Source organism: Salmo salar, chromosome ssa11 (assembly GCF_905237065.1).
Source record: "Salmo salar chromosome ssa11, Ssal_v3.1, whole genome shotgun sequence".
Taxonomy (NCBI): Eukaryota; Metazoa; Chordata; class Actinopteri; order Salmoniformes; family Salmonidae; genus Salmo; species Salmo salar.
Genome location: NC_059452.1, coordinates 90163250 through 90185742, shown reverse-complemented (window position 1 = coordinate 90185742; position 22493 = coordinate 90163250). Strand labels below are relative to the sequence as shown.

Genomic DNA, 22493 nt, shown 5'->3' with positions numbered 1-22493 from the left:
GTATCCGACGACAGTACCCCGTCATGAGTATCCGGTAAGAGTGTTAAGCCCGGAACCGAGTGAGACGGCCTACAGTTCGGAACCAAGGGAGACGGCCCACTGTGCAGAACCGAGTGAGACGGCCTACAGTTCGGAACCAAGGGAGACGGCCCACTGTGCAGAACCGAGTGAGACGGCCCACAGTTCGGAGAGGGGTGAATGGAACCGAGTGAGTTTGCCTGCGGTCCGGAACCGAGCGAGTCTGACTATAACTCCGAACTGTGTGAGTCTGCCTACAACTCGGAACCGAGTGAGTCTGCCTACGGCCCGGAACCGAGTGAGTCTGCCTACAGTCTGAGTGGCTGTAGACCAGAACCTGAGCCACCTCCAGTATAGGTGGGTTGGGGAGGGGTGGTGTAGCACAGGTGCCGTCGTTGACGGCAGCCACCCTCCCTTCCCTCCCTTTAGTTTAGGGGATTTATGTTTGTTTTGGGGTATTTTGTTTTTTTGTGTGAGGTGCATCCGGGGTCTGCACCTTTGGGGTGGGGGGGTACTGTCACGTCCTGACCAGTAATAGGGGTTATTTGTTATTGTTGTTTGGTCAGGACGTGGCAGAGGGTATTTGTTTTATGTGGTTCGGGGTGGTGGTTTGTTTAGTAGGGTATTTGATTTATATATTCCGGGGGTTTTTGGGCACTGTTCTATGTTAGTGTATTTCTATGTTCTGTGTATAGCCTTGTGCCTTACCAGCCTGTGAATAGTCGTTGTGTTTTCTTTGTGTACGTGTTTATTTTGGTTCTCCTTCTTGTCCAAGTATAATAAAGAAGATGAGTGCACATTTCCCCGCTGCATTTTGGTCTATATCCGACGACAGCCGTTACTGCCGCCTTGTAACAATATTTTACTTCTTGTTATCAGTGCATTGTGGCAAGCCCATCTTCCACTAAATGGGACAAAATTGCAGACGCTTGCAAACAAATCCATTTCCAGACCCAGAAGTCCATGCATCATCAAAAATGGCAGAAAGGGGGCTTAGATGTAAAAAGGCCCTAATTGAAAAAAGTGCTCATGATGGAAGTCAAGTCATCATCTACCTCTTCTTTACTTCTCATATCCCTCCTTTCCTTGTTTCTCCCCTCACCACCACCCACTCTCTCCTTTTCGCATGTAATTGCCGGTCAATTTGCCATCAGTTAAATCAATGTAGACATTTCATCCCAATGAAGCTTGTTTTTCACTCCGTTGCCCATCCCTTGTAAATCTGCCCCTTATCTCCCTGATCACCTCTCTCTTCATCTCTCTCTCTTCATCGCTCTCTCTGTATTCTTTCTGCTTTCTCTCACTTGTCTTTGTTTAGGTAAACATCTTGCCAAGACAGAGAATACTAAGAAACCAAGGAGGAGAAGAACAAATGGGAATCTGAGTCCTGCAGTCATCTCTGAGGGAACATAAGTAAGGACTCTTACATTTTCTTCTCTTTTCCTCTTAGAAATTACAAGCTAAGTTGCAATGGTGTTGATGACAACAACAATGGTGTTTGACAGTATTGACATTTTGAGAATAATTTCTTATTAATTGAAAATGTTTTTCTCTTCCAATTCAGTTATTATTTCCATGTTGATCTCTTGAAATTAATCAGGGGCTGTGACAAATCCAACAGATTGAACAAAAATCTTTGATTCTTAATCTTCTGTCAGCAATACGTCACTATTTCTACACCATTGAGTCTCTAGAGTTTATTGAAGGGAGTCTATATTGGTTGATGGTCTTCTGGCCACCGGTTGGCTCAAGGCAATTGTAACAATTCTAACACTTTAGTTTCACCCCTTCCCTCTTCTGTACTTTCATCGTCAAATGTCCAGTTTCCACTCAGACCAGATATTCTGATTCTTGTCAGCACTATATTCATTATTGTATATTCCTGTCTGTTTCCTTCTCTGAGTAATCAGTTCCTCTTTTATGTTTACTTCAATATTGTCAGTATATGCAGTATATCTCCTGTATGCCTCTGTCTGTGCTTGGCCTTGATTTACCGACTCGCAGCTCTCTGAGTAATAAGACTCCTGTTTCATAGCAGTTGGACTCCGTTCAGTTTTTTTGTGAGCAAAGGGGATCTGTAGGCTCTCTCACAGATTGAATTGACGAAGCTAAATGTGTCTCAAAGTTCCTTTGGTGGGTGTATATAGCTAATCAAATGATCCTTGTCTGCCAGTGCACCAGTAGTACAGTATAGAAGAAAGACTGGTATAACTTCCAAGAATTTTCTTGATAGACCGTCTTACCATTTGCATGCAAGTATTATATTTATGCTTATTTTGCTTATTTTTATGTTTCATTTAACATAGTGTACAATGATTAAATGACTCCAGTATATGCAGTGACAAGGGAAGAGACCGCCCCGGGAAGCTGATCTGGCCAGTGAGAGAGGGAGAAAGTTTATGTTTTCCTGTCAAAGCCTTGTTAAACTGAGTAGGTGACTAATATATTTCATACTCACTGACAATGATGGCAATAGGCCCAGAATTAACAGCATATAGGTACATCAGTTAATTGCAAACTGGGCTTTTTAATCTTAGAGACTCCTTCTCTGACAAACAGGGTCACTCTGAGGAACACAGTCTCTGAAGGTGTCTCATGCTTCATCCAGATTTCCTCAGAGGGGTCTTTTTGGTCAGTGATACCGAGCTAAGAGTCCATTAGGGAATTTAGGATTTGAATCCTACACTCTTAGAAAAGGATTCCAAAAGAGTTATCTAGCTGTCCCCATAAGACAACCCTTTTCGGTTCCAGGTAGAACCATTTTTGGTTCCATGTAGAACCCTCTGTGAAAAGGGTTCTACATGGACCCCAAAGGGGTTCTACCTGGAACAAAAAAGGGTTCTTCAAAGGGTTCTCCTATGGGGACAGCCGAATAACCTATGTAGGTTCTAGATAAAACCTTTTTTTTCGAAGAGTGTATGAGAACACAGTACAGAATTTTCATTCCCTCAAAATATAGTAACATTTATTCCAATTCAAAGCTTAAACACACCATTAGCCAAATACATTTTGTTTATTCAATCATCAGTTAATTGACATTGACTTGACCCATCAGTGAGACAGAGACAGAAAGAGAGAGAGTGCTAATGGTGATTAAAGTGCATGTCAATGGTGAACTTGTTGTTGCTGTCACACCAAAACAGTCTGGTATTATCATGAATAATAAAACAGCATTGATCATGCGTAGTAGTCCATATTTGGTGTTTAAAGTTGATGAGGCCACTGTAGGTTTGGTAAATTGTGTCAGTCCCATTCCTGATGCCCTCTCCTTGTGGTTGTGAAATTCCAACCAATTTCACCCATTCTGTTTGGTACTGTGATGGTAATAACATCTCTTTGATACAGCACAGTTCTGAAAAATAGTTAAAGGTATTCTAGATACCGAATATGCTACCTGGCAGCTGTATGTGTAGAGTCCAACTGTAGTACAAAATACATACCTCATACATTTCAAATGTTTCATTAGCTGTGTGGATGCAGAAATAAACTGGCACTTCTCAAGTTGGTTTGGAGAGGAAGAGAGACAGGAAGGAAAATGGAAGAAGATGGAAGTATGGAAGAAGATATATACACAGGAAAGATAGGAGCGTGGTAAGAATTAAGATCACTTTATTGGTCAATTGCACACAAGGTCCAACCGAAATTGAACTTCCACTTTTAACCCAAACACATCCAGGTTTTGGGAGAGGTGCAGGGGGCTGCCACATTGGGAGCTGTTGTGTGGGGTTAAGTGCCTTGCAACCCTTCAGTTGCCAGCTCACTTCTCGACAGATTTTTACCATCAGACCTGGGATTTGAACTGGCAATCTTCCGGGTTACAGGCTCACCTCTCTAACCACTAGGATACCTGCCACCCCATCACATCACATCACACCCATCACATCACATCATCACATCACACCACAACCGATCATTGATCGGGGTATTCTGGGAGCTCACTTCTATCAACTGCATAGCCCTGGAAAGCATAACCACAACCTTACTGCTGCACACACACAAACACACACAAATGCACACACACCACACACAGCAGCAGCAGTTCCAGGGTGCGGCTGGGTTCTTTGACGGACGCTGCTGAGGGTAGCAGAGGGAGGGGGAGCCTGTTGCCCATTGCGGAGTCGGCAGTGTAACGCCAGCAGACCTCGTAAACTCCACTAGAGGAATTGATCCTGGCACTGTCAGACTGAGACACTGATACTCTGCTACTCATACCCATGGAGAAAGCTACACAACTACAGTATATTGTAGGAGTATGAAAAAGTGTTACACTGTATGTCTGAATAGTGGAATTGCTCACTACCACACATACATGATGTAGTAGCCTACACCACAATGTCGATATCAGTGGAGGCTGCTGAGGGGAGGACGGCTCATAATAATGGCTGGAACAGAGCAAATGGAATGGCATCAAACACCTGGAAACCATGTGTTTTATGTTGTTGATACCTTTCCACCTATTCCAGGTGCCCGTCCTCCCCAAATAAGGTGCCACCAACAGCCTGTGTCCGATTTCCACAAGAGACACTGTTAGTCCCTACCCTCCTCTCCACTTATTGCCTTGGAGAAACTGAGTGATCCAAATCAGGGTAGAGGAAACAAAAAAAAAGCAATAAGCTTATTCTATCTCAGTGTATCTGCATTGACCCCTCCCTCCATCTCTCCCACTCCCTTTCTCTCACTCATTCCACCTCTCCCTCTGATTCCACCTCTCTCCCTAGCTCTCTCTCTTCTTGGAGTCAATTTGATGGAGTAGCTTTTCATTTCTTGGACACTCAGCAACAGCCTCTCCCACGCGCTCATGCACATGCACGCTTGTGCACGTTTACTCTCCTAGCGTCTAGTGTGAGTGTGTGAAAGGGATCCTTCCTATAGCTGCTGATATCCTGGATTTTTAAGATCGTTCATTTTGAGGTAAGAGATGACCACAGGCTTCACCCCCTGTGTGTTAGAGACCACAAATCCTGCTTCCATTGGATGAGATAATGAACATTGCAATTGTTTCATTGTTACAGATAAAGTACCCCATATTAACTTCATTCTGTGTAATCTAAGGATGTATTCTCAGGCATTTTGACTGTGTTGTGTGAAGTATCTGTACCTTAGAAGGGCTATGACTTGAGCGTGATAGGTATCTCAAGGATGATGTCTTTATATGACAGTTAGGCATTAAACCTGTTCATGCTTTTCTATAATTGTGTAGTTATGTTAAAATGGAGAGATTTTAATTAAGAACAATTCAAATAAAACCTTGTTAAGGTTTCAAATTATTGTTTGGTGGCACTGAAAAGGCCTTTTCGACAGCTTTTGAATTTTTATAAAACATAACTTGTCTGTCACTAGTGATTGATGTCAGCTAATGCACATGACTAAAAGGGAGGTTGAAGGGCAGTTATTTTAATCTGAGAGCATGTGCAAAATAGCTGCACGTTAGGATGAAAGGCTTGTCTGTCTATGCATTTTTTGTGTGTATCCCGAGCAGCTGCTGAAGTTGTTTGGCTGGGTAGTGTAAATTTCACTGTGTGGGTGACAGGTTATTGGTCTCAGGTTAAATCAGGCCCAGAGGAGTTGCTGACTGCAAAAGCAATGTTATATCTTAGATGAGAGAGAGAAAGCACAGATGAAACCTGTCACACACTCACAGTACATACAGCGTAGGCCTACTGCACAACGTCAATACAGAAAATCAGACAGAAGACAATATTACACCTACATGTAAATATACAGAATTAGTGTGTCCCTGGGGTCTTGAACCTGGGCTGACTAAAAATCTATAGCTGTATCAAGGACTAAATTACCCAATCACTCAGCAGCTTGGAAAGGACATTACACTGAATGTGTAATTCAGCTCAGTCACATCACATCCGGGACCTGAGAATCATGGGGTATAAATTCTTCACACAGCCGAGCCTGCTAGTGTGGCATGTCTGGTATAGAATAATGTTTCTCCCCTGTAATGGACAGACATGGCCGGAGGCACGTGCACACACATACCTTTTTCGGGCTCTAACCCACTCTGCTGGCTGAACCACACCTCTATTTGTCTATTGCCGCGTTCAAGACGACTCGGAACTTGGAAATTCATTGTAGAAAGATAAGGTCATAATTTCCCACTTGGAAAGTATTTGAATCAACCAATAGGAAGCTCTACGCCAAAAAAAACATATCTAACTTTAACCTCAGCGATTCAGAGTTTGCGAGTTGTCTTGAACACAGCATTTTTTTATGTTTATTGACTCTGCATTCTGTATGTTTGTGTATCTTGCTCCATCCACCATTATATCAGCTTGATGATTTTTTTCTCTCCCCAATGAGATCCATTAGAGATATGCATCTGTTGTATGTTCTCTCTCTCACACAGGGTTTTGGTTGACAGCTCATTTTCTGTCGTTTTGGTGACGTTACGCTTACAATCAAAAGCATCATGTAGCAGTGCTGAACCCCATGTTTCATTGTCAAACAGGGAACCTCTCATCAATGGAAAACAAACAACAAACAATTCAAAGTTTATTGATCTCATACATAATAACTAACCTTTAATATGATCTGTGTAACATTGTCAAACATGAATGAGTAATCTCTTCAGTAACTAGTGGTCCAATAACAATGTTTATTTTGTTCAACAACAACGTCTTGGTATAACCCACCCAGTGTCCCCACCTTCGGGCTGTGAGGAGGACGGCCACCCCCGCAGCTACGGGTCCAGAATCTCCATCCTCAGCCGCAGAGGGAAGAGCAGCTGGAAGAGGAGGAAGAGGGAGGAAGAGAAGAAGAGAGAGAGGTAACCAAGTGATGAAGAGTAGTGTGGTAGATAGTAATGATCCTTTACTTAGACATATCTCTGGTAGAATTCAAGTCCATTCCTGGTTTCAACTCATACCGCATCCATGATGCCACTGAAAAACAACACTAGGCTCGTCTGCTCCAGTGAGACATGATTGCTTCATGCTTATTAGACTGTATACAGTACACTCTTAGAAAATATGCTGTCTAGAACCTTACATGGTTCTTCGGCTGTGCCCATAGGAGAACCCTTTGAAAACCCCTTTTTGGTTCCAGGTAGCAAAAAGGGTTCTCCTATCGGGACAGCTGGAGAACCCCTTTGAAACCCTTTTTTTAAAGAGTGCAGCCTACACATATAGTGTAACAATAAGCAACATGTTTATAGGTTTCCGGTCAGTAATATGGTGGGGGTACAGTCTGTATTATGTTTAATACAGACTGTTAATGATTACCTTGCAGTTTAGCTAATGTGGGTGACATCTGTTTCCATGGGCTTGCTGTCTGTGTTTGGTCTGTTTGTTCTGCAGCTGGGCCCCAGAGCGCTCCAGCACTGGCAGCGGGGGGAAGAAGCGTGCTTCTTTGGGGCTTAACGAAGGTGCAAGCATGCGCTGCTCCACCCTCCTGTGTATCCTCACGGGGGTGCTGCTCTACCTAGTGCTGGGGGCCGTGGTGTTCCAGGCCCTGGAGGCTCCCCATGAGGAGGGCCAGCACATACAGCTGCAGGACACACGCAGAGCATTCCTGGAGAACTACACCTGCGTTAGCCCAGACATCCTGCAGGCCCTCATAGAGGTACACTACATAGGCTACACACACCTACAGAACAAACAGGTTAATATGACTGAATGACTGGGATATTAGACTTTCGGGGTGTCCAAGGCATCGGTCATGTAATCCAATGAGACCTCTATAGTTGGGTTGCAGTACAATCAATCAATCAAATGTATTTATAAAGCCCTTCTTACATCAGCTGATGTCACAAAGTGCTGTACAGAAACCCAGCCTAAAACCCCAAACAATGCAGGTGTAGAAGCACAGTGGCTAGGAAAAACTCCCTAGAAAGGCCAGAACCTAGGAAGAAACCTAGAGAGGAACCAGGCTCTGAGGGGTGGCCAGTCCTCTTCTGGATGTGCCGGGTGGCGATTATAACAGAACATGGCCAACATGTTCAAATGTTCATAGATGACCAGCAGGGTCAAAAAATAATAATCACAGTGGTTGTCGAGGGTGCAACAGGTCAGCACCTCAGGAGTAAATGTCAGTTGGCTTTTCATAGCCGATCATTCAGAGTATCTCTACCACTCCTGCTGTCTCTAGAGAGTTGAAAACAGCAGGTCTGGGACAGGTAGCACGTCCGGCGAACAGGTCAGAGTTCCATAGCCCCAGGCAGAACAGTTGAAACTGGAGCAGCAGCACGGACAGGTGGACTGGGGACAGCAAGAAGTCATCAGGCCAGGTAGGCATGGTCCTAGGGCTCAGGTCCTCCGAGAGAGAGAAAGAAAGAAAGGTGAGAAAGAGAGAAAGAAAGAGAGAGAATTAGAGAGAGCACACTTAAATTCACACAGGACACCGGGTAAGACAGGAGAAATACTCCAGATATAACAGACTGAGCCTAGCCCCCCGACACATAAACTACTGCAGCATAAACACTGGAGGCTGAGACAGGAGGGGTCGGGAGACACTGTGGCCCCGACCGGACAGGGTCAAACAGGCAGGATATAACCCCACCCAATTTGCCAAAGCACAGCCCCCACACCACTAGAGGGATATCTTCAACCACCAACTTACCATCCTGAGACAAGGCCGAGTATAGCCCACAAAGATTTCCACCACGGCACAACGCAAGGGGGGGCGCCAACCCAGACAGGAAGATCACGTCAGTGACTCAACCCACTCAAGTGACGCACACCTCCTAGGGACGGCATGGAAGAGCACCAGTAAGCCAGTGACTCAGCTCCCGTAATAGGGTTAGAGGCAGAGAATCCCAGTGGAGAGAGGGGAACCGGCCAGGCAGAGACAGCAAGGGTGGTTCGTTACTCCAGTGCCTTTCCGTTCACCACACTCCTGGGCCAGACTACACTCAATCAAAGGACCTACTGAAGAGATGAGTCTTAAATAAAACACTTAAAGGTTGAGACCGAGTCCGCGTCTCTCACATGGATAGGCAGACCATTCCATAAAAATGGAGCTCTATAGGAGAAAGCCCTGCCTCCAGCTCCCTTAAGGAGGCCTGCATCTTGGGACCGTAGCGTACGTGTAGGTATGTACAGCAGGACCAAATCGGAAAGATGGGTAGGAGCAAGCCCATGTAATGCTTTGTAGGTTAGCAGTAAAACCTTGAAATCAGCCCTTGCCTTAACAGGAAGCCAGTGTAGAGAGGCTAGCACTGGAGTAATATGATAATTTTTTTTGGTTCTAGTCAAGATTCTAGCAGCCGTGTTTAGCACTAACTGAAGTTTATTTAGTGCTTTATCCGGGTAGACGGAAAGTAGAGCATTGCAGTTGTCTAACCTAGAAGTGACAAAAGCATGGATGAATTTTTCTGCATCATTTTTGGACAGAAAGTTTCTGATTTTTGCAATGTTACGTAGATGGAAAAAATCTGTCCTTGAAACAGTCTTGATATATTCGTCAAAAGAGAGATCAGGGTCCAGAGTAACGCCGAGGTCCTTCACAGTTTTATTTGAGACGACTGTACAACCATCAAGAATAATTGTCAGATTCAACATAAGATCGAAATGTACAGCTTGTGTGTCATCCGCATAGCAGTGAAAGTTAACATTATGTTTCCGAATGTCATCACCAAGAGGTAAAATATATAGTGAAAACAATAGGGGTCCTAAACAGAGCCTTGAGGAACACTAAAATGTACAGTTGATTTGTCAGAGGACAAACCATCCACAGAGAGAAACTGATATCTTTCCGACACATAAGATCTAAACCAGGCCAGAACTTGTCCGTGTAGACCAATTTGGGTTTCCAATCTTTCCAAAGAATGTGGTAATCGATGGTATCAAAAGCAGCACGAAGGTCTAGGAGCACGAGGACAGACGCAGAACCTCGGTCTGACGTCATTAAAAGGTCATTTACCACCTTCACAAGTGCAGTCTCAGTGCTATGATGGGGTCTAAAACCAGACTGAAGTGTTTCGTATACATTGTTTGTCTTCAGGAAGGTAGTGAGTTGCTGCGCAACAGTTTTTTCTAACATTTTTGAGAGGAATGGGAGATTCGATATAGGCCGATAGTTTTTTATATTTTCTGGGTCAAGGTTTGGCTTTTTCAAAAGAGGCTTTATTACTGCCACTTTTAGTGAGTTTGGTACACATCCGGTGGATAGAGAGCCGTTTATTATGTTCATCATAGAAGCAGCTCTTTCAGTAGTTTAGTTGGAATATTGTCCAGTATGCAGCTTGAAGGTTTAGAGGTCATGATTATTTTCATCAATGTGTCAAGAGATATTGTACTAAAAAACTTGAGTGTATCCCTTGATTCTATGTCCTGGCAGAGTTGTGCAGACTCAGGACAACTGAGCTTTGGAGGAACGCGCAGATATAAAGAGGAGTCCATAATTTTCTATCTAATGATCTTTTTTTTTCCTCAAAAAAGTTAATGAATTTATCACTGCTGAAGCGAAATCCATCCTCTCTTGGGGAATGCTGCTTTTTAGTTAGCTTTGCGACAGTATCAAAAATACATTTTGGATTGTTCTTATTTTCCTCAATTAAGTTGGAAAAATAGGACGATCGAGCAGCAATGAGGGCTCTTCGATACTGCACGGTACTGTCTTTCCAAGCTAGTCAGAAGACTTCCATTTTGGTGTGGCGCCATTTCCGTTCCAATTTTCTGGAAGCTTGCTTCAGAGCTCGGATATTTTCTGTATACCAGGGAGCTAGTTACTTAAGACAATTTTTTTTGGGGGTGCGACTGCATCTAGGGTATTGCGCAAGGTTAAATTGAGTTCCTCAGTTAGGTGGTTAACTGATTTTTTTTACTCTGACGTCCTTGGGTAGGTGGAGGGAGTCTGGAAGGGCATCTAGGAATCTTTTGGTTGTCCGAGAATTTATAGCACGACTTTTGATGATCCTTGGTTGGGGTCTGAGCAGATTATTTGTTGCGATAGCAAACGTAATAAAATGGTGGTCCGCTAGTCCAGGATTATGAGGAAAAACATGTAGATCCACAACATTTATTCCACGGGAAAAAACTAGGTCCAGTGTTTGACTGTGGCAGTGAGTAGGTCCGGAGACATGTTGTCCAAAACCCACTGAGTCGATGATGGCTCCGAAAACCTTTTGGAGTGGATTTGTGGACTTTTCCATGTGAATATTAAAGTCACCAAAAATGTGAATATTATCTGCAATGACTACAAGGTCCGATAGGAATTCAGGGAACTCAGTGAGTAACGCTGCATATGGCCCAGCTGGCCTGTAAACAGTAGTTATAAAAAGTGATTGAGTAGGCTGCATAGATTTCATGACTAGAAGCTCAAAAGACGAAAACGCATTTTAATTTTTGTAAATTGAAATGTTCTATCGTAAATGTTAGCAACACCTCCACCTTTGCGGGATGCGCGAGGGATATGGTCACTAGTGTAACCAGGAGGTGAGGCCTCATTTAACACAGTAAATTCATCAGGCTTAAGCCATGTTTCAGTCAGGCCAATCACATCAAGATTATGATCAGTGATTAGTTGATTGACTATAACTGCCTTGGAAGTGAGGGATCTAACATTAAGTAGCCCTATTTTGAGATGTGAGATATCACAATCTCTTTCAATAATGGCAGGAATGGAGGTCTTTATTCCAGTGAGATTGCTAAAGCGAACACCGCCATGTTTAGTTTTGCCCAACCTAGGTCGAGGCACAGACACTGTCTCAATGGAGATAGCTGAGCTGACTACACTGACTGTGATAATGGCAGGCTGGCTAACAGCCTGCTGCCTGGCCTGCACCCTATCTCATTGTAGAGCTAGGGGAGTTAGAGCCCTGTCTATGTTCGTAGATAAAATGAGAGCACCCCTCCAGCAAGGATGGAGTCCATCACTCCTCAACAGGCCAGTCTTGGTCCTGTTGGTGTGTGAGTCCCAGAAAGAGGGCCAATTATCTACAAATTATATATTTTGGGAGGGGCAGAAAACAGTTTTCAACCAGCGATTGAGTTGTGATACTGCTGTAGAGCTCATCACTCCCCCTAACTGGGAGGGGACCAGAGACAATTACTCGATGCCGACACGTCTTTCTAGCTGATTTACACCCTGAAGCTATGTTGGGCTTGGTGACCTCTGACTGTTTCATCCTAACATCGTTGGTGCCGACGTGGATAACAATATCTCTGTACTCTCTACACTCGCCAGTTTTAGCTTTAGCCAGCACCGTCTTTAGATTAGCCTTAACGTCGGTAGCCCTGCCCCCTGGTAAACAGTGTATGATCACTGGATGATTCGTTTTAAGTCTAATACTGCGGGTCATGGAGTTGCCAATGACTAGGGCTTTCAATTTGTCAGAGCTAATGGTGGGAGGCTTCGGCGTCTCAGACCCCGTAACGGGAGGTGTAGAGACAGAGAAGGCTCGGCCTCTGACTCGCTGCTTAATGGGGAGAACCGGTTGAACGTTTCCGTCGGCTGGTTGAGCGACACCGGTTGAGCATTCCTACAGCATTTCCTTCCAGAAGCCATGAGAAAATTGTCCGGCTGCGGGGACTGTGCGAGGGGATGTATACTAGTATCTGTACTTACTGGTGGCACAGACGCTGTTTCATCCTTCCTACACTTAAATTACTCTTGCCAAACGATTGCGTCTGAAGCTGGCCTTGCAGCACAGCTATCCTCGTGGTAAGGCGATCGTTCTCCTGTATATTATGAGTACAGCTACTGCAGTTAGAAGGCGTCATGTTAATGTTACTACTTAGTTTCGGCTGGTGGAGGTCCTGACGAACCACGTCCAGGAAAAGCGTCCAGGGTGACAAAAATGGAATGAAAAAAGTCGAGCGACGGGAAAAAAAAAATATAAACGGTAATTAAAAAATAAAAACCGTAAAGTTGGCAGGTAGCAAGTAAGGTTGGCAACAAACCGCACAGCAGCACGTAACAAGTCTACAAGTTGTACAATGCATATACAGAAATATTCAGGTACAAACACTACCACTTCTCTCTCTTATCACTTTAACTTCCTGACTGTCCCATCCCAGGAGGTGGCAGATGCTGTGGGGGCGGGTGTGGATCCTAGCAGCAATTCCTCCACCTTCACCAGCCAATGGGACCTGGCCAGCGCCTTTTTCTTCTCTGGGACCATTGTCACCACCATCGGTAAATCAGCAGGCTGATCTCCCCTATGTTTAATCCATTGTTACACACTGACACTACCTATCCCAATCCTAAAGCTCTACAAACCATCATCCTAAGGTTTTGGGAACATCTCCCCGAAGACAGAAGGGGGGCAGCTGTTCTGTATCTTTTATGCCCTGGTGGGGATTCCTCTGTTTGGTATCCTGCTGGCTGGAGTTGGAGACCATCTGGGGACCGGGCTGAGGAAGGCGATCCTCAAAATAGAGTTTCTCTTAGCGGTGAGACGCTAAATATTTGGTTTAATGTGTTTCCTCTGTCTTTCTCGGCCTGTCAGTATTTCAGTCCCTCCATTTCCTTCGTTCCTCTTTTTCATGTTTTGCTGTCTCCCTCTCAGAAATGGAAGGTGAGTCCTACTATTGTTCGAGTCATCTCAGCCATACTCTCCATCCTGTTGGGGGTAGCACTCTTCGTTGCCGTGCCAACGCTGGTGTTTCAGGAGGTGGAGAAGTGGACTCTCCTGGAGGCGTCCTACTTTGTTGTCATCACCCTGACTACAGTGGGTTTTGGAGACTATGTTGCAGGTACTTCCGCCACTGCATTTAGGATTGGGTCAAGGAATCTGTCTCAAAAGGTCAAAACACACATTTCATTGTTGAAACTCTCTTTACATTGTTGAAACTCTCTTTTCCCAGTTTTTCCCAGTTGAAACTCTCTTTTCCCAGTTGAAACTCTCTTTTCCCAGTTGAAACTCTTTTCCCAGTTGAAACTCTCTTTTCCCTGTTGAAACTCTCCCTGTTGAAACTCTCTCTTTAAGTGTTGTGACACATTAACAGACACAAACACCTGCTACTCCAGATTAATGTAGTTTAGGAGGCCTGAGTGATAAAATACAGTCACTCATTAAACTGGACATTTCATTTACTCTTTGTGAATAATTTAATCTTTGAATGAAAGTTGAATTATTAACCCCATAGAGTTTTCCGGCAGCTCAGTCTGTAATGTTCACTAATGTGAGATTAATGTAATAAACCCCTAGAGTCGATGTCCGCGCCCCCGCTGAAATCTAATTAGCGTAATAAAAAAACTCCCCATAAAAATCTGTCTGTTTTTAAAATGATATTTAACCAGGTAAGTCAGTTAATAACACATTCTTATTTACAATGACGGCTAACCCCCCGGCCAAACCATTCTCCGGACAACGCTGGGCCAATTGTGCACCGTCCTATGGAACTCCTGATCACGGCTGGTTGTGACACAGCCTGGGAACAAACCAGGGTCTGCAGTGACACCTCTAGCACTGCAATGAAGTGCCTTAGACCGCTGCGCCACTCGGGAGGACTGTTTAATCTAGAGATATCTCTTTGCATGGGCTACGTCTTAATTCACCTCATCCGCCGATGTATGCCTTCCGCATCTGTGGTGAAAGGTGGCAGAGCTACAGCGCTGCTTGTCAGACCATGAGACATCCCGAAAATCGGTCTTCTAGCGAAAAAGTCTGTAGCGGTTTTGGCCTACAAACTATTATGACCCCGCTATGGAAAGATGAGACAGTTTTCCATGTATAAATCTATTATTCAATGTGTTTCTATGGGCTAACAACAGTAAGGCCAAATTCAAAGTTTCATCAAATATGTTTTTTATACATAAAGGGGTCCTAAAATTCAAAATCAAATAGCTAAATTATCCTTGGTATGATCATTTTAAAACATGATGCCACTGAAAAACAACACTAGGCTCGTCTGCTCCAGTGAGACATGATTGCTTCATGCTTATTAGACTGTATACAGTACACTCTTAGAAAAGATGCTGTCTAGAACCTTACATGGTTCTTCGGCTGTCCCCATAGGAGAACCCTTTGAAAACCCCTATTTGGTTCCCCCCCAGGCTTAGATTCTAGGGGGTTTTAACAGCAGGTCTGTCATGTGTAAACTAACCTTTAGACCTGTAAAGTTGCTGATTCTCCATTGTCTACACCTGTAAACCCCTATCTATCCCTATCCTCTTGCTTATCTCTGTCAGGTGATAGCGGAGATGGTGGTAAAGACCACTGGTACAAGCCCCTGGTGTGGTTCTGGATCCTGCTGGGCCTGGCCTACTTTGCTTCCATCCTGTCCATGGTTGCAAACTGGCTTCGGGTCCTGTCCAAGAAGACCAGGGCTGAGGTGTGTAAAAACTGATCGGGCCCAAAATGGGAGAGTACAACCTACAAGCAAATGGGCTGCACTGTACACTTTGTCACCTATAGCCACCTGTTCTATTTCTCAATGATCCTCCCTTCCTCTCTTATCAACTCTCAAGTGTGTTGTGACTTTATTAAATTCTCTTTAAATAGTGATTTGATCTCTTTCCTCTCTCTTCCCAGATGGAGGAGCTCAGAGCCCGTACCACTGACTGGGGTCAGAACATTCAGAACATGTCCGTGGACTTCCGCATGCCAGACGACCCCTTCAAACGACAACGACGAAAGCGTCGACATGGCCCTCGCAGCCGAGGCAATGGGGCAGGCCATGTGTCTGGGACTGGGGCCCCTGGGGAGGGGGGCAGAGTGATGGAGAATGGTCAGCTGAACAGCCAATCAGAGACTGGATCGTCCTCATACTCTTACTCATCCAACGAGTCAGAGTCTGGATCTGCGACAGGGTCAGAGGTCACACAGCATGAGCAGGTAGTACAGGGAAAAGAGAAGGATGTCGATAAGGAGAACGCCTTCCCAGAATCCCTGTATTCCCAGCCTCTGGACTACTTTGGAGAGAACCTGGCATACATTGATGAGTCCTCAGATGCAGTTAGTGGAAAATTACATTTGGATCCCCTGTTGGATCAAACACAGCCTGTATCTACACGCTCACAAAAGCCCAAGAGGAGAAGGCCCAGAAGGCCACTCCCAGAGAAGAGCTCTAAAATTAGCCCTATCAAGCCTGAGAAGAAAGAGCCCAATGGAGACATAAAACCCCCAGAAAATCCACCGCCACCAAAGGATAGATGAACCAAATGCTCAAGGGTGAGTTTGTATGTTTTTTCAGAGCATGTTGAAAATGGATAAACATATGAAGAAAAAAAAAATACAAATGATGAAACTGTCAAGCTAGAAAACCCCTGACTCTGCTCTTTTTAGGGGTGAAGGGAAGAAGAAGTTGTGGGATGAACTGAACCTGATTTATTGTTTTATTCACTACACTGTTCATGTTTCATAAACATAGTTTGAGTGTGTGTATGTTGTGTATGCCTGATTCAAATATGGAGTGAGCCTTGATGTAATAATAGTGACTTATTCAAATAATCCTAACAAAACTTAACCATGTCACTTCTTTAACCTGATGTTGCCTTGGTAGCGTTTTAATAAGGAACACAATCTTATGTGCCCCACTTATCCATGTTCGCTTACGGAGTGAGCGCTCCCTACTGGGCAATCATGAAACTGCACAGCCCTGTTTTCTCTGGATAAAATAAGCAGTGAAGCACACCAACATTTTTTTTACTCTGAATCAATTTATATTTTTTGCCTTTAGGGAAAAAAGCCTTATGACAATAACTCTCCCATAATGAATTTGTCCCTGAATGTCTGGAGCCCAAACTTTAGAGAACAAAGCTTTGGTATATAATAGGAAAGTTCTAATTCAAGGCATGAGTAAATTCTGTCTCTGCCAATAACCATATCTGGTCTTGCATGACCTTAGCCTACATATTACACTAGTGACATTATTACTGTGTGCACTGTGTACAGCGTATGCCATTGTATATATTTTTGAGTATTATTCTTTGAATGTATTACACACAACTGTCCTGTAAAATAAACAACACATTTTTTAAATAATCAGAATACTATTTTGTGTGTGCATGCGTGTGAGAGATTTTCCAGCATTTATATTGTTTTCCTGCGGAACGAAAAGATGACTCTCAGTAAATGAAGGACAATGAAGATACAGTGGCACACTGAGAATGAATAACACAGTCATTTAGAATTATATTGCATACAACCATCTTTTCTCAGTTCTTCAATTAACAAACTACATACCTGAAATGAGAAAAACAACATATGTCTTATCAACACATTTTGCAACCATTTGCACTTAAGAACACTTAAGGAAATTTAAATTGGGAAATAAATTGTAAACAAAAGTTCATACTCACTGCACTGACACAGGTTGTTGATCATTTGGCAAATCTGACCATAGCTCTATACTCATGATTCTTGCTTACAAGCAAAAGCTCAAACAGGAAGTACCAGTGACACGCTCAATATGGAAGTGGTCAGATGAAGCAGATACTAAGCTACAAGACTGTTTCGCAAGCGCAGACTGGAATATGTTTCGGGATTCATCCGATTGCATACAGTTTACCACATCAGTCATGGTTTCATTAATAAGTGCATCGATGACATCATCCCCACAGTGACCGTACTTACAAATCACAACCAGAAGCCATGGATTACAGGCAACATCCTCACTGAGCTAAAAGCTGAGCACGCTCACATTCACATCGACAGGGCTATAGTGGAGCAGGTCGAGAGCTTCAAGTTCCTCGGTGTCCACATCACTAAGGATCTATCTTGGTCCACACACACCAACAGTCATGAAGAGGGCACTACAATGCCTCTTCCCCCTCAGGATGCTGAAAGGATTTGGCATGGGCCCTCAGATCCTCAAAAAGTTCTACAGCTGCACCACTGACAGCATCTTGACTGGCTGCATCACCGCTTTGTTTGGCAACTGCTCGGCATAAGACCGCTTGGCGCTACAGAGGGTAGTGCGTACAGCCCAGTACATCATAACTCCTTGCCATCCAGGACCTTGATTCCAATCGGTGTCAGAGAAAAGCCCTAAACATTTTCAAAGACTCCAGCCACTCAAGTCATAGACTATTCTCTCTGCTAGCGCACGGCAAGCGGCACCGATGCACCAAGTCTGTAACCAACAGGACCCTGAACAGCTTTCTACCCCCAAGCCATAAGACTGCTAAATAGTTAATTAAATAGTTAACCAAATAGCTACGCGGACTATCTGCACTGACCCTTTTTGCACTAACTTTTTTTGACTCATTACATAGGCTGCCGCTACTGTTTATCTGTCACTTTATTCCTAGTTATATGTACATATGTACCTCAATTACCTCGTATCCCTGCACATCGACTCGTTACTGATACCCCGTGTATATAGCCAAGTTATCATTACTCATTGTGTATTTATTATTACTTTTATTATTAGGTGTTTTACTTTTCTATTATTTCTCTATTTTCTTTCTCTCTGCATTGTTGGGAAGGGCCTATAAGTAAGCATTTTACTGTTAGTCTACACCTGTTGTATAAGAAGCATGTGATGAATTAAATGTGATTTGATCCTCTGAACATCAACATCCTATTTTCACAGACGGGTTAGGAATAGGAGTGATGGTGTCCTTCCCATTCTCAATTGAGAAGGCAGGTCCTAAAATGGAAGAGGGACACATTTTATGAGAAAAGAACAGTATCAAAACAGTAGGCCGTGGCAATTGACTCTTAAAAAGTGTGCCATCATGTCTTACAAAGCTTGAAAGCCAAATTGGGTAATGCATAACAGATGAATTGTCATATGGCGTATTTGGATTGTTGGTGTCCTGTTTCTGGAAGTATAGATGGATATGAGTATATGTGAAAGTGCTTCTGATACTTATTGATGTTGTTGAGGTAAGATAGTGCAGTTCTTAAAAGGTGTGGATGAATTTGATTTGATATATGGGCACTTGACCATGAGAGTGAGAGGATAGTTTTCCCCAATTGACCAATAGATCTTGACATACTGGTCTCTGTCACTCCTGTTGTGCTCATGGTAGATGCCCAGTGTGTGGACATGTGAGTAAAACTCATCCAGTTTTACTCTGAATATCAATGTAGTCTGACTGGCCACTCCAGCGACCAAATCGAATGCAGGTTCTTGTGTGAAACGATTTCATGGACGTCTCAATCATAGCTTTTTCGGAGTCATCTGTGATGAAGACCAATAAGACTTCCGTCTCACTTGCGTTATCACATCATAACATCAGGTCATATGTGTTCATGGCTTAAGAATAAATAAGGAATGTGCTATGTCAATTTATAAATAAAATGAAATAATTATTTTCACTTACAGAAGTAATCATCTTATGATATAACACCTCCACCAGTTCAGAGGAGGATTTGGTCCATCTGCAGTAGTTGCTGTTGCCCCAACACTTCAAGGCGTTTCTGGTCCTGAGTACAGCTACATCTCCCTCCATCAGCATCTGGCTCATCCCTTAGTGCAAAGAGTCAAGTGGATGGCTCATCCCTTAGTGCAAAGAGTCAAGTGGATGGCTCATTCCCTAGTGCAAAGAGTCGAGTGGATGGCTCATTCCCTAGTGCAAAGAGTCAAGTGGATGGCTCATTCCCTAGTGCAAAGAGTCAAGTGGATGGCTCATCCCTTAGTGCAAAGAGTCGAGTGGATCACATAACGAAGATATGGATTGTAGATGTTATGTTAATCAGATACTGACTTGTGAGCTTATGAGTAAATCATATGCACCTTTGTTTGCCTCAAGGATTCTTGTAGTGATGTCTAAAGTATTAGATGATTTGGTAATGACATCTGAACAGGAGTGTACAGTTACATGGCAGCTGCCATACTGCAGTATTTCAATATTTCTTGCTAGCTCAGCATTGTGTTTCTAGCTAGTGTTGTAAATTGCACAAATAATATGTACCTTTTCAATATTCAGTAGACTTGACTATTATATAGCACTGCACAATATTGTGCATTTAAAGTGAAGACTTGCCATCCTCAATGGGCCATTCTTGCAGAGGACACAATCACTGCGTGAGTGATTCTGAACACTACAGTAAGGTGAGAGTTTAGATAGGAGCTCAGCCGTGGCGAGGGCTCCAGCTTTTACAAGGGGAGAGTGGGCCTGGGAGAGGCCAAGCAGGAGCAAGGCCAAGATGGCGAAGTTGAGACTCTGGTCCATGTTCCTTTAGCGGGTGGAGATGCTCAAGGTGGAAGCAGGTGTGTGAGTGAGACAGAGCAAAGTTTTTATACAGTGCGGGACCACCAGTGGGTTTAGGCCATATGTCAACACGAGGGGCCTAAAACAAGTATTTTAGAAGAGGGATTAGTACAGTAACCTCGCCCATCCATTCAGTCACTGACTCAGGATACATCGACAAGGGCAGGTAGAGTTGTGATAGCTGTTTTCATGAATAATCTTAGCTCTAATTAATCTTCATCTGATTACAGATAGTAGGCCTAGGCATCTACAATGTATAAGTCAAGCTGGACATATGGGAGTACGGAGTTGGCAAAGCTCCCATACTAAGACATTAAAATATCCCTCAAAGAGTGAATTTATAGAATCCATTAGAACATTAATTAAGTGCTGTATATATTACAAGGATTCTTTGAATTTAACATATTAACATAAATCTGTATTGTAAAGCAGACCGATTAAGGGCTCTATTCATTCCGTACTGCTAAAATTCAGCATTAAAGCAGGTTTGAAATTTAAAGGCAATGTTCCTGTGTTAGTAGAGACTGCATTCATGGTAAACGCTGCAGATGTCGGCTCAATAGGAAATTACCTTTACATTTTTATTGTGCTCTCTGTAACACTTCAGCGATACAGATTGAAAAGAGCCCTAATGGTCCAAATGCTTCAGTTTTAAGCGAGGGAGTTCATTGTGGATGTTCTGTCACTAAATAAACCCCTACTTTTAACAGTAGGCTAACACTTTACATTAAGGTACCATTTAGGGCCTCCCGAGTGGCGCAGCGGTCTAAGGCACTGCATCGCAGTGCTTCAGGCATCACTACAGACCCAGGTTTGATCCCAAGCTGTGTCACAGCCAGCCATGACTGGGAGACCCTTGAGGCAGCGCACAGCGTGGTTAGGGGAGGGTTTGACCGGTCGGGATGTCCTTGTCCCATCATGCTCTACCCACTCCTTATGGTGGGCGGGGTGCCTGCAAGCTGACGCCGATTGCCAATGGTATGGTGTTTCCTCCGACACATTGGTGCAGCTGGTTAAGCGAGCAGTGTGGCAAGAAGCAGTGCGGCTTGGCAGGGTTGTGTTTCGTTGGAGGCAACCCCTTTGCCTCTCCCGAGTCCATACGGGAGTTGCAGCAATGGGACGAGGCTGTAACACCAAATTGGGGAGAAAAAAGGGGTAAAAGTACAAAAAATATATACAGTACCCGTCAAAAGTTTGGACACACCTACTCATTCAAGGGTTTTCTTTATTTTCTACATTGAAGATTAATAATGAATACATCACAACTATTAAATAACACATATGGAATCATGTAGTGACCAAAAAAGTGTGAAACAAATCAAAATATATTTTAGATTCTTCAAAGTAGATTCCTCAAAGGTACCATTTATAAAGAGTATACAGTTGTTTATAAATAGTAAATAATAAACTACAGATAATAGTTAGTTTACTATAGTTAAATTATAGTTTATTGTATTACATTGTTTAACATATATAGAAAATAGTTTTGATCCCATAACCATGTAATCTGACATACTGGGTGAGGTTGCTGCAGTAATCTAAAAGGCATGTTAACCCAAAGTGATGATAAAAAGCATAAGCCTGACTGGTAGCCCCTCCTTATGTGGGTCTCTGACAGTCTCACAGACCTGTTCCTATGCACCGGATGACGGTATCATAGGTCAGCCATTTAGATAAGGTAGAGGTTAATCAAACTCGACCAAGACAACAGAATTGCCATGGAATCGTGTGGGAGAAAGGGCCGTGGGGGAAAGTTCCTGAGTCTCCTCGTTGCCCTCCAGAAAAATGTGCCTACATTTAGGCTATTGTTCAAATGTGTATTTCACATGTTGCGGTAAAAAGCTGAGTATAATGCTTGTATGGATGTCAACCCCAACACATGTTCATTGTCATCTGGGGTGGCAGGTAGCCTAGTGGTTAGAGCGTTGGGCCAGTAACCGAAAGGTTGCTCGTTCGAATCCCTGAGCCGGCTAGGTGGAAAAATTGGCCGTTGTGACCTTGAGCAAGGCAGTTAACAACAACTGTGCCAATGATGTTGATTAAGGCAGCCCCCCACACCTCTCTGATTCAGAGCTTAAATGCGGAAGAAGCATTTAGGTTGAATGCATTAAGTTGTCCAACTGACTATCACCTTTCTCAATCAACTGCATTACAGTAAAAAGCGACTGACTATCACCACTGAGTTCTGTATACTAACCATCTCACAGGAACAGGACTTTACATTTAGCAGTCACTTCTAAACCTTAAAAGGGACAACTTGTACAGCCAAATCTATCCAAATCAGACTTTAGTAACCACATTGTGGGCCTGTTACAATACATCAATCATGACAGATTTGATGAATATCCAATATTTTTAGATCAGATGTGTGGAATGTGCTCCAGTCTGGTCAATGGAACGGTCTACACTCCTTTACC

General features: G+C 43.6%; 1 protein-coding gene and 1 pseudogene across 3 annotated transcripts; one reads left to right on the top strand and one right to left on the bottom strand.

Moving 5' to 3' along the window:
• The first annotated feature begins 4733 nt into the window (after positions 1-4733).
• Positions 4734-16898, top strand: LOC106563478 (potassium channel subfamily K member 4). 3 transcript variants are annotated; one of them, XM_045690040.1, is made up of 9 exons: positions 4734-4929; positions 6667-6796; positions 7326-7590; positions 12987-13104; positions 13201-13361; positions 13478-13664; positions 15103-15245; positions 15446-16084; positions 16199-16898. In XM_045690040.1, the coding sequence occupies exons 3-8, from the start codon at positions 7402-7404 to the stop codon at positions 16067-16069; spliced, it is 1422 nt and encodes a 473-aa protein (XP_045545996.1). In that variant the 5' UTR covers positions 4734-4929; positions 6667-6796; positions 7326-7401; the 3' UTR covers positions 16070-16084; positions 16199-16898. The 3 variants fall into 3 exon arrangements, with proteins under 3 accessions (XP_045545996.1, XP_013984566.1, XP_045545994.1); XM_014129091.2 differs by having other exon boundaries at positions 15446-16898; XM_045690038.1 differs by having other exon boundaries at positions 6667-7590; positions 15446-16898.
• Positions 16899-18429: 1531 nt separating this feature from the next.
• On the bottom strand, positions 18430-20456 carry LOC106563542 (hatching enzyme 1.2-like; annotated as a pseudogene).
• Positions 20457-22493: the final 2037 nt, after the last annotated feature.